This window comes from Lepidochelys olivacea (assembly GCF_965140295.1).
Source record: "Lepidochelys olivacea isolate rLepOli2 genome assembly, chromosome: 15".
Lineage (NCBI taxonomy): Eukaryota > Metazoa > Chordata > Testudines > Cheloniidae > Lepidochelys > Lepidochelys olivacea.
This window is the reverse complement of record NC_140425.1, coordinates 29,831,527-29,843,931: the sequence shown is the minus strand read 5'-3', so window position 1 is coordinate 29,843,931 and position 12,405 is coordinate 29,831,527. Positions and strand designations below refer to the sequence as shown.

General features: G+C 42.4%; 1 protein-coding gene across 3 annotated transcripts in view; it reads left to right on the top strand.

The window, feature by feature from the left end:
• NAA25 (N-alpha-acetyltransferase 25, NatB auxiliary subunit) overlaps window positions 1-12,405 on the top strand; it is a 48,404-nt gene that overhangs the window by 21,441 nt on the left and 14,558 nt on the right. For all 3 annotated transcript variants that reach the window (XM_084649333.1, XM_084649332.1, XM_084649334.1), the window contains exons 11-15: window positions 1,359-1,471; window positions 3,957-4,164; window positions 4,711-4,800; window positions 6,355-6,535; window positions 7,860-7,959. In XM_084649333.1, the coding sequence (XP_084505459.1) occupies window positions 1,359-1,471; window positions 3,957-4,164; window positions 4,711-4,800; window positions 6,355-6,535; window positions 7,860-7,959 (692 nt within the window). The remainder of the gene's footprint in view (window positions 1-1,358; window positions 1,472-3,956; window positions 4,165-4,710; window positions 4,801-6,354; window positions 6,536-7,859; window positions 7,960-12,405) is intronic.

Genomic DNA, 12,405 nt, shown 5'->3' with positions numbered 1-12,405 from the left:
TAGAAGGTCAAGTATTATTCTGATAACAATTCTAGAGTGTTTTAGACCTTTTAAAACAAGGTCTTTGGGGGAGATTTCAAAGGCACCTAATTGGTTTAGGCGCACAAACCCAGTGACTTTCAGTGGTAGTTGTGCTTTGATAAATCCCTTAATACTTTTGAAAATCCTCTCCCTTTGTCATCCTTAGTGTAATCACTGGCTGATATTTCTTTGGGCTCTTTGGCAGCCTTATAAATGAGAACAGTAATCCTTGTTAAATGCACTTATTGGAGGTTTCATAATTTAAAGAAAAAAAAACACTTTTGGAGTGGTGTAAGGAAGAGAATGTGGTTTAATATTAGCAAGATTTCTGCAGACCCTATTTAAATTAACTCATTTTACTTTTAGATGCAGGAAAGTAAATTTCATCATCAGACAAATTGTGCGTGGGTAGCTTGAAATATTCTCCTGGGTTTTTTTCATCTCTCATTCTTTATCAGATGGGTTAAGCTTTCTGATTGACTGTAAGATCTGAAATGGAACTATCATGGTTTGTAAATCACTGTTTAACTTTGAACATAAGAAATTGCTATGAATAAGTTCATTTCCAGGAGTAAAAATTCCTCATAGTTATATTGAGGTTTGACAGAACTCTACTTCTTTTTCTTTAAATAATTTTGACAGAGAATATCTGTTTTTAAGCATTTTTTTTTTCTATTTTTATTGGTGTAAATTTTCACAAGTGCTGGAAATTATGGGTAGGAGGATCAGACAGTAATTATTTAATGACAGTTTAATACAGTGGTTCTCAACCAGGGGTCCAGAGCCCACTGGGGGGGCCCCAATCAGGTTTCAGGGGGTCCGCCAAGCAGGGCTGGTGTTAGACTTGCTGTGGCCCATGGCAGAAAGCTGGAGCCCTGCCGCATGGGGCTGAAGCCTGGGGTTCTAAGCCCTGCCACCCAGGGCTGAAGCAAAAGCCTGAACAACTTAGCTTCACAGGATCTCCTCTTGCCCTGCTTGCCACCCCCCTGATGCTGGCCTTGCCTTTTATTTGCAGAAAACCAGTTGTTGTGGCACAGGTGGGCTATTGAGTTTTTATAGCCTGTTGCAGGAGCCTCAGAAAGAAAAGGGTTGAGAACCCCTGGCCCAATACGTTCTCTAGCAGTTTTTTTTCTTTCTTTGATAACAAAAATGTGTAGTTAGGCAAAGGAAATATTTTTTCTTCAGTTTGTGTATGGTGAAACTGATGCTCACCAGGATTTACCAATAAAATTCTAATCCTTCCAAGCCTCGTTATATTATTGACTTCTAAGTGAGCATTTAAAAAAAAAAATAAAAAGGATTGAACTGGCTTCTTTATAACTGAGTTTCTTTGTTAGGTGACCCAGAAGAACTAATGTTCCAATACTTCAAAAAGTTTGGGGACAAACCCTGTTGTTTCACTGATCTCAAGGTATTTGTGGACCTCCTCCCATCCACCCAGTGTACAAAGGTAAGAACAATAGCACTGGGTGAAGTAAAGGGAGGGGTGTTGGAGACTGCTGAGTGCACTAGCTGTCTGCAGAATGCAGCTTTTGACTTGGTGATATCAAAAGGAAACCCCCTTTCAGGGAGGGAGCGAATCAGTTTTTAGAAAAACAAAATGCCAAAAATGTAGAATTGGTTAATTTTATTCAAAATTCCGCTCTAACCAGAAAAAATAGTGTTTCTTAAAAAGCAAACATGCCAAAGTTCTGAATAACTTCAATGGGAGTTTTCAACACACACACTGCACAGTGACGCCCATGACACTATGAGTATTCATGAGTGGTTCTATTGGAGTAATTGGGGAATTATTTGTGGGACCGAGCCTTTTCCTTGCAGTTCTGTGGTGTCCCATCACTTCTGTTGATTTTAGTGGCAAAACCTCTCCTCACTCTTGTTCAAGTTGTTACAGTCTGAGATATACAGTAGAGCCCAAAATATCTATCACCATAAAAAGGTTTATTCTTCCTGTATAAACATGCACAGCTACCATTGAAGCAATGTGAGTTAAATATGAGCGTCAAGGGAAGATAGACCTCCACAGAATGAACTTCAGGGCATGGCTATACTTGTAGACGTAGTGCGCCGGGAGTTAAACCAGCGCTCAGAGAGCGCAGTAGAGAAAACGCTGCAGTGTGTTCACACTGTCAGATTCAAGTGCACTGGCGTGGCCACATTAGCAGCTCTTGCAACGCCATAGAGCAGTGCATTGTGGTAGCTATCTCAGCATGCAAGTGGCTGCAACGTGCTTTTCAAATGGGGTGGAGTGTGACAGGGAGTGTGTTGTGTGTATGTGGGGGGGGGAAGGAGCATGTCAACATGCTGTCTTGTAAGTTCAGACAGCAGCAGACCCCCCCTCTCCCCAGCCTCTCTCTCTCACACTCCCAGCACCAGCATTCCACAGTAATGGTTGCTTTGTCCCAGAGCAGATAAGCATTCCGGGTGTCAGAAACAGAGCTTTGAAAGGGCATATCTGCATTCCTACAGCCAATTCCAAATCAGTGAGAAGAGTGGCCACTTGACTTAAGGGGATCATGGGACGTTTCCGGAGGCCAATCGCAGCGCAGTAATGCAACACCTCGTTCACACTGACGCTGGGGCGTTTCAGCCAAGGCGGACAAAGCGTCATGTTTCTCGTGGAGGTGGAGTACCAGGAGCACTCCAGCTGCAGACTCCAGGCGCTCTAAGTGCTTTGCCAGTGTGGACGGGTCGTGAGTTAGGGCACCTGGGGCTGCTTTAATGCACTCTAACTTGCAAGTGTAGCCAAGCCCTTAGTTTCTATCTAAAATATCAGAATGAATAAGATTGGCTTGTTAAGTAATACGACTTATGTTACTATTGTGTTGAACATTGTCCTTCTTTCCTTCTCCCCTTGTCTGTCCTTGTTCATGCTCTGTGTCTAATTGTAAATACTCTCTTGGAAAATGTCTTTCTCTTAATCTCTGCCAAGCACCAGGCACAGTTAGGGGACTAAGTAATAACACTGCAGCAGATCCAAGTGACAGAATGGGCACATCAGCATCAATTGAAAGAGATGACTGGACACTATTGGTAGTTCTCCCAGAATCTTTCTGACCCCTACCTTATTTAAACTTAAATTGAGAGAGGATTTCAGCAGAGTCACAAGCAGCTTGGTAGATGACTTCAGCAGCTGGGAATCCTGCCACTCACCCCCTTGTTCTTCTAAGCTATTGTGGTATATTTCTCAGGGATGGGAGTTAGATAAAAAGTCCTGGATCAGTCAAAGGCTGTTAACAAAATCTGTGTAAACTACATATGGGCATTGTCCGTATTAGGGATCCCTCTGTTGCTAAGATCGGCTCAGCTCCCCCAATGGTGGAAATGTCGGTAGCCTTACTATAAACAGGCTGCTGCCAACACTTTAAGCCCCATGTTATCTATCTTGTTCAGAGCAGGTATAATCATTGTGATGTTAAAGCCATTTTTAGCTAGGAGAAATTGATGGTATCATTGCAAGTGTAATTTTCAAAATGACTCATTTTAATTCCTAAAGTACTGAACAGGTTTAATTCTAACTTACAGTGTCTTGAGAGAGTTAATTCCTTGGAAAGAGTTGTATGGTTGGTACTGATAAATATGATTTTTAATGAATAACAATAGAATTTAATTTCTACTTGGGGCTTGATGTTAGCAAGGCGTGGAGCATTCTGGCCACAATCCAGCAAAGCACTTGAAGACATAGTTAACTTTAAGCCTGTGTGGAGTCCCATTGACTTTTTTGGTACTTCCTGCCTTCTCAGGATCCGAATGTGTACCATCTTGAGGAGTGAGCCCTCTAACTTCAAACTTCAATGCCATTTTATTTATGGAGTTGGTACCATCACCTCCATAATCTCATTTTGTCCCAGTTTCTGAAAAGGGATATAAGACTTGTTATTTTCTTGAGGTGACTAAGTGCATTGCAAAATTTAACACTTGTGTTTCTTTTCCAGTTCATCAGTCAGTTGCTGGGAATCATTCCTTTGTCAGCATCAGAAGAGGGTAAACTTGCACTACCAGCTGACATCAAAGCTTTGCAACAACACTTGTGTGTGGTTCAGCTAACAAGATTGCTTGGTCTCTATCACACCATTGATAAAAAACAAAAGCTGAGTGTAGTCCGGGAGTTGATGTTAAGATACCAGCATGGATTGGAGTTTGGTAAGAAAATCTTGAAACTAGTGCATTGCAGTTAATTCATATTTGGACTTTCTTATGGGCCAAATTTCCAAAAGCTTGTCACTTTTTGTAAGCATTTTCAATTTTACCAAAACGAAAGTAGTAGTTGTATTTGTATCTGGTTGAAAAGCTCTTTGTCTTTAAACAATCCTCTGTGGAGTCTGTAACCCTAGACCCTGCAGTACTTAGCTAGTATAGAAGAGCCTGGAAGTGAAACTCACTAGAAATACAAATGAAATGGACTCATTTCCTGTCCTCTTTGGGGGAACTGCAAAAAGCATAAATGAGGAGAAGGAACACGTTGACAATTCATTCACTTTTTATAATCTGACATTAGTAGCAGATGTGAGGAAATTTGGGATTTCAAAAATAATTAACCTGACAGTGTCCCTTTAGAAATGTAATCTGGTGGGCTGAAAGGCTGCCAATTTACATAACTATGTAAGAAATGATTGGCCCTGTTTATTGCATGTAATGATTTTGATAATATATGAACTATGTGGGGTGACGCTTTTTTTTCCTCTATAGGGAAATCTTGTTTGAAAACTGAATTGCAGTTTTCAGATTATTACTGTCTGCTTGCAGTTCACCTGCTTCTGGATATGTGGCTAGAGGCAGGTAAGTCCCTTCAGTCTTACTCTTCTTAAAACCTATATGAATATTTTTCTATTTCTACATGTGTGTTCTGCATCCCTTGAACAGGAGGGTTGAACCTTGCATCCTTTAAATCTCAGTTGTAGTTGCTACTTATTGGGCAGAAGGTGTCACTGTTGAGTCACGCAACGTTAGTTTGTTGTTTCTGAGCGTAGCCAGGGTCCATCTCCTTGAGGCTTAACTCACTTCTTTTACAAACAGTGCTTGAATTGCTTAACTTAGACGTTAGTTATTTAAGGCTATAACAGAGATGTGTATCTAACTATTACTATTGATTATTTGTATTACATTAGCTCAGCGCTGTTCTGATCTATAGGAAGATACAGTCCCTGCCCCAAAGAGCTTACAAGCTAAAGACAAAAAACAAAGTTTGGGGGCAAGGATACAATGTTACAAGTGAAGGGCTGAGTGTGTGGGGGGGGGTGGGGGTGACTGAATGGTCAGCATGTGGCTTGTTAGTTCTGTGTGTTTGGGATTTTTTCTGCATAAACTATCCCCGGCTGTTTAAACTATCCTCTTCTGAGCTGGTGTTTCCTTACCCAAACCTCGTTTGAAACCTGACATTTTTAAAGAATTTCAATTTTTAAGTCCCAGTAAAATCCTTGGAACTCTGCCTCCTTACTTAGGACTCCCCCCATCCTTCCTCAGACCAGCCTCTCTCTGCATTCCTCTGCAGAAAATCTACCCCCTTCCTCTGCAGAACCTCCTCTTCACTTAAGAGAAATTCAAAAGTCCCTTCTGACATCAGACTGCTGGCATTGCTGGGCTCCAGCAGCTGTAAAGACTTCACCCTTTGGTATTATTGATTGAGGAACCATGGCCATGGAAATCTCCCTAAAGTCCTGGCTCCATAGTGGTTGAAGGTTAGGAAGCTCCTCCTACCCCCTGGTGGTGTGACTGCTACTGCCTCTCCTTTCTGGAGAAGGCTTGGTCCTTCACCTGGGAAATATCATGGAGGGCTCCACCACACAAGGTTCTCCAGGGAGGATGGCAGGTGGAGCCACATGCCCCAAAATTCCTAGTTCTGTTGGGGGCAGGGTGTACCTAGTTAACCCCCCTCCCCCTGGTACTTAAAGGCACCCTTAATCTTCTCATGTGGTTACAGTCTAAATGGTCCAGGAGTCATTTACCAGAGGGTCATTCTCTCACTGTCATACACTGCTGGAGTGTGGAGTCTGCGCTCTGTGGTGGATGGTAGCAGAGTGTTCCCAGTGGAAAACCCAGGCGCCTGGAACTAGTTCCTTCTAGCAAGTGCCTGTTGCATCCAGATTGAATTGTAATAATGTATTTTTAAGGTACCTACATGCCTTGTTTTGGTGCCAAGCGTAATACAATTTATTTAGACGTTTGTATCATTCAAAGCACCTTTAAGTGAGGAGAGTAACGTGCAGGCAGCATGGGAAATGTGTTTGAGGAACAATGAAAGAGGTTTTTCAACCCAGTGTAACTGTGCCAGTTTCAAACCTGCTCTCTGTTAAATACCCTGTTCACACCTAATGTTTGTCTCTTCATCACCAGGTGAAGAGATGGCCGTGTGGCAGTCCTTGACTTTATTAGAAGAAGGATTAACCCACAGTCCTTCTAACGCTCAGTTCAAATTGCTGCTCATTCGAATTTACTGCATGCTTGGTGCATTTGAACCTGTTGTGGAGCTTTATTCCAGCCTTGATGCTAAGCACATACAGCACGACACCATCGGGTGGGTAGTATATACTCAGAATAACTGGTCACACTGGCTCTCCGCTAACCAGCCTCAACATTTTAAAATGTTCTATTTTCCGTTTCCTTTAGAATTACAAACCAGTAATATGTTATTAAAAGGATCACTCCAGGCTGGTAGGGTCAGCTCAGGCCTTCCACCTTATGAAATGGATAAAATGAGTACCATGCTGTTCACGCTGGAGAGGGGAAGAGAGGTCTGTTAGATGAGATCTTAAAAACCAAGATCATGTCTTTTGGTGGACAGTGAAGATCCCATGGAGTTTTTAATAAAGTGGGGGATTTAGCCTGGCACCCTCGGATCAGATTTCACCTATTGTCCCTATGGTTTTGCAGGATGCTTTGCCACTTGGGTGCTGCCTCCAGCTCCTGAGGGAGACATGTTTCTGTGAGGCTTTATCAAAATAGCATGTGGAATTAATGGTGCTTCTGTAAATGTGAGTTAGTATTACATGTAAAACACAGACCTCTAATCTTTTTCAGCTCCACCATAGTGTCCCTCAGTCCATGTCTAGTTCTGCCATATGTTTCTTATGTGGTTTTATATTGGTTACTTTTAAATCTTGGTACATCTGAATGAAGGGGACCTACTTATTGATTTCCTTCTTTGAAAATGCCTTTTGAATTTGTATGCCTGGTATGGAGGCAAAGCTTAGCTCTGTCATAAAGTGCTGGTCATGCAATCTCAAGACTGTGCTGTGGTAAAACACAGGTCTGGTCTACATTACAGACCTATATTGGTATAACTACATTGCTCAAAAAAATTCACACCCCCGAGCGACGACATTATACCGACTTAACACGCACACACGTGTAGACAGCGCTATGTCAGCAAGAGAGGTTCTCCCACCAACATAGCTACTGCCTCTCAGGGAGGTGGAATAACTAAGCTGACGAGCTTAGAGCATCTTCATTAAAGCAGTGCAGCTGTGCCCGTGCATTTTAAATGTAGACTTGCCCACAGATCACAAGTGCATGGAAGGATCCTGAAGCTTTTTTTTGTGGATATCAACTTAAAAATGCTTTTGCCCCTTGGATCAGATAGGAGGAGCTCTGTGTCCTGCAGATCATGGTTAGGCAAAATTAGAATTTAATAATAATAATAAAGAGGAACCTTTACATTAAAAAAAAAGAGAGAGAGATGAACATTGACAAATTCCCATTACCTTGTAACTCCCTTGAGAATTGTATATGAAGACAGAAGGTGTGCTGTGATTTCCTGGTCAATGTGACCCATAGTGAAATGCATCTTCTCAGGGCATTGTGTGACAGTGTATAATTCAAATGACTGTGTTGTATTTCAGTTACCTTCTGACACGCTATGCAGAGGCCCTGGGTCAATATGCTGCTGCATCCCAATCCTGCAATTTTGCACTCAGGTTTTTCCACTCCAACCAGAAAGATGTAAGTGACACTCATTTCTCTCATGACTCCTCCTAACAAAGCAGTTGTGTCCAAGATACTTCAAAAAGAACACGTGTCCCATAGAAAGATTTATACAGGATTTGCTGTGGGTGGATCACAATAGAAAAAATGGATCTATAACATCGCAGCTTGTTGTGGCTATAGTAAAGGTTTGTCTCAGCTTTTTGTTTAGAACGGTTTGTAATTGCACCACAAAACTTCATTGCTTGCTGGAATTCTGCATTCTTTCATTTTCTAAAAGCCAATATATTATAACTATATTTCAAAAGTACTGCTATGGCCATTTTAGATGTAATCACTAAAGAATAGTGATTTCTCTATTCCTATAACTAAAATATAACATGGCCACGATGGCATAAATTCATATTTAGCATTTTGGAAAGTCACATGGCAGCACAGGTTGATAACATAAAGATCCTGGTGGCATGAACAGGTGGTCCTGACGCCTCGCAGTAGACTGGAGCAGGATAATTGATGTATGGTTAGTCTCAGTAGTGTAGGTTGTCATAATAGTGCAGTAAATACTTAGGGAATAGGGTGAGGGTATGAAGAGAGGAAAAATTAAACTGACTTTATTGAAAACTGGCTTCAATAAAGCAGAACAGAACTAAAAATTAGCTGCAATACTTTGAAACAGTGAATAAAGATCAGGATTTGGGATTCTGCAGTGCTAATGGAAACTTATTTCAACTGCCACCATCAGGCCAGCAGAGTGAAAAGTGGTGTGACTTTCAGGAAAGTCTTCCTGATTTAAAGATGATTCTCTCAACTATAATGGGGTTCTTTGGAGTGGGGCTGATGAAAGAGCAGCTGAACTCCCTGAAGAGCATTTGATACTCCTTAAAACGCACATGCACATGGTTGGGCCTACAGAGAAATTTAGTTGCTTGTTTGTGACTGTTAACACTTTTTAAGTGTTAGTGTCATGGCACTCTTATTTGTGAAATACATTTCCTGGAAGAATCTTGGTGTAGCTGTGGGAAAAATATCAGTGTTCCACAATTGCATTGTCAGGGTCTTTTTGTTTGTTTAAACATACCTAGATATAGAAGTACCGATATTTAGGCTCATTTCTTTGGTTTTGGGGTGAGTATTTATTAGGCAATTAGGAATAGAAGAAATTGCTCTAATGCAGGGGCAGGCAAACTTTTTGGCCTGAGGGCCACATCGGGTTTCCAAAATTGTATGGAGGGCCGGTTAGGGGAGGCTGTGTCTCCCCAAACAGCCAGGTGTGGCCCAGCCCCTGCCTCCTATCTGACCCCCCTGCTTCTCGCCCCCTGATGCGCCTCCCCTCCTCCCCCCGGGGACTCCTACCCAATCAACCACCCTCTGTCCCCTGACCACCCCCAGACCCCTCACCCCTGACTGTCGCCCCATCCAACCCCCCCTCCTTCCTGACTGCCCCCCCGGAATCCCTGCCCCCGTTCAACCCCCCTGTTTCCTGCCCTCTGACACACCCCCCCAGATCCCTGTCGACACTCCCGCCCCCTGACCACCACCCCGAACTCCCCTGCCCTCTATCCAACCCTCCCTGCCCCCTTTCCACGCTGCCTGGAGCACTGGTGGCGCTACGGCCGCGCCACCCAGAGCACCGGGTCAGGCCGCGGCTCTGCAACTGCGCTGCCCGGCCGCCCAGAGCATTGCACCGGCAGCACAGTGAGCTGAGGCCGCGGGGGAGGGGCCGGGGGCGAGCCTCCCGGGCCAGGAGCTCAGGGGCCGGGCAGGAGGGTCCCGCAGGCTGGATGTGGCCCGCGGGCCGTAGTTTGCCCACCTCGCTTCTAATCTGTAACAGTTGTTACATGATTGTATATACAGTGTTGCTCCCTACGATGAATTCAGGAGGTACATTTTTGTACCACGGAATGAATTTTAATACCTAGCCCTTACATGGTAATGCTTTACCAATGCTGATCATCACAACATCCCTGAGAGGTAGGTAATAAAGAATTATCCCCATTTTACTAATGTGAGGAAACTGAGGTCCAGAAAGACTGACATTTCCACACTTTGAGTCATTGTCTGAATTTAGGAATTCTTGGTTGTCAGTGGATGGTTTAAAACTCACTTTGTCCTTCTAACATCAAATAAAAATGTAAGGGTTATCTGTACTGTGTAGAAATGTGTGTATGATACATACAATGCAGTCATTGCATAGACGAATCTCCTTGGTCTGTCAATAGCGAAGTTCTTTCAATGTGTAAGGTTTCTGTAATGCTTTAACTGTCTTCTAAGGGTGGAAATCGAGGTGGTGATCTTATTTGCAAAATGTGGCTGCAACTGATATGAAAACGATCTTGTGACAATGGGGCAGAGAACCTCACTTGTGCGGCAGACATGCTGGATAGATGACATCTTAGCTTTCTCTTATGTTATCTTTACTTGCCTGTTTTTTTGTTTTACTCTGCTGAACTTATTTGTCAAGATCATTGGGACTGTGTGTGATGGGTGCACTCTCATTATACTGAAACAAAATTCTGGATGGAAACATTAATTTTTTTGATAGCAGAGTCTTGGATTTATCAACGTAGTGGTTTTTCTTTTTGTTTCATTGAGAACTGACTTGCTTTTGTTAAGTCATGTTTGATCTGTTTCCAAGTAATTCAGTGGAAGAGACTGCAAATCAGGACAAAGTGACTTTCATTGATGATAAGTTTGACAGCAACATGCCAAGGAATAAAAATAAAGATTTGGAGAAAACACCTAATGGACATAATTCTCTTAACTGAGCGCACTAAAGACTGTAAAGCAGCAAGAAATCATATTGATTGGGAAAACAGCTCAGATTCAACTAACATCAGGCTGCATTACTGCCTCTGGGCACCAATTTAGGATAAGGTTATTCTGGTTAGTATGAATTATAAAAATGCTTGGGATGGAGAAGACCGTGTTGCCCTTTTCAGTAGCTCAGGGGACATATCCACATAAAGATCTATTGAACCACATTCAATGTGGTATTGGGACACTCTAGGCAGGAGGAACGCTCTTCAGAATCTGGTGTGTCAGTTCAGTTTTCAGAATATTTTGTAGAATACTTCTTATCTGGATTAGTGTATTGGTTTACTGTCTCATCTCAAAGAATTGGAATCAAAGTGGGAAAAAGATGCATTTGGACAATCCCCATCTTCCTACTATTAGTCTGAAGACACAGTTTTGAAGACCTACACCTGTCATTTTTCTTCTCATGGATGCAGCATTTCAGAAAAGTCATTAAAGGCGGCTGACTAGTAGTGTCTTTGATTTCCGAAAGACAAGCATTGATTTACTCTATCGTCTGACCTGAACAATTTCCAGTAGTCACCAGCTTAGGTATGTTTAATGGAAACTACACTACTGTGAGCATTACCAGCTTGCCTGTAGTATTGGTCTTTAAATCCTGTCTGTTTTGCAAATTGCAAGAGAGAGAGGTTCATTTCCAGAGTTCTGTTTGAATAGGACGATGTTATGTCAACAATGGAAAAATAGGGCTTCTAACAGAGGTCACGCCTCAACTGTCATTAGTTCAAAATCTGCCTGCAGTTTTCATTCCCTCCTGCTGTTCAGTTAGGGGGCTGTCTCTTCATCCTACTAACAGTTCTGACGTCAGCTTCCCGGATCCCCTTCTAGTTCCACAGCAACATCTAACTGCAATGTTAAAGGAGGACTATTCTCTAAAAGTTACCTTTTTAGTTGGGTTAAGATGCTGCCTGATGCTTGTTCCTTGCTTTTTAGATTCTTGTTTAAAAGGCTTGAAATTTCACCAGAACATGTCTCCACCATACTGTCCAAATACAAAACACACTGAACATGCCCTGTAGAGTTTTGTTCATGGGACTTTGCCTGAAACAATACATTTTGGGTTTAAATTGAGTGATCTCACATAAAAGTGCATTTGTTCTTAGTGAACAGTACTGATCATCTTAAACTGATGCATTTTTCAGCTTCCTTGCTGAATGTATGCCCCATGGTAAGATGAATTAAACCCCTAGCAAGGTGACCAACATTAAGGAATCCTGTAGGGTGCACTATTCAACAGTCTTGAATATTCCTGTTCTGAGAGAGACCACAAAGGGCAGACAGGAGGAAAAGAGGCAGTATTACTGTACTTGACCAAAACTAAAAAGGCAACTTCATCCTTTTCAAGAGAGTCCTTCTTTAAATCTGCAGAATCACAAGTAATCTCTTTAATTTTCTTGTGTCCGTCCGTCTTTAATTTCTCCAGATACTGCAGGCAAACAGAGCACCGAGGTGTTCCATGGGGATTTAAAAGCCGCGTCGATGCAGTTGAATTAGCGCCCATGGCGCAGTCCCGCAGCCTGAAATGAATTCTGCAAGGCTGTTTATCAGAGGGTATGTTGTTGAATATTGGCATATTTTTCATATTATGCAAATAACCAAATTGCCTGGTAAAAAGACAGGGAGAGAACTGGCTAAACGGACATTCCCTGT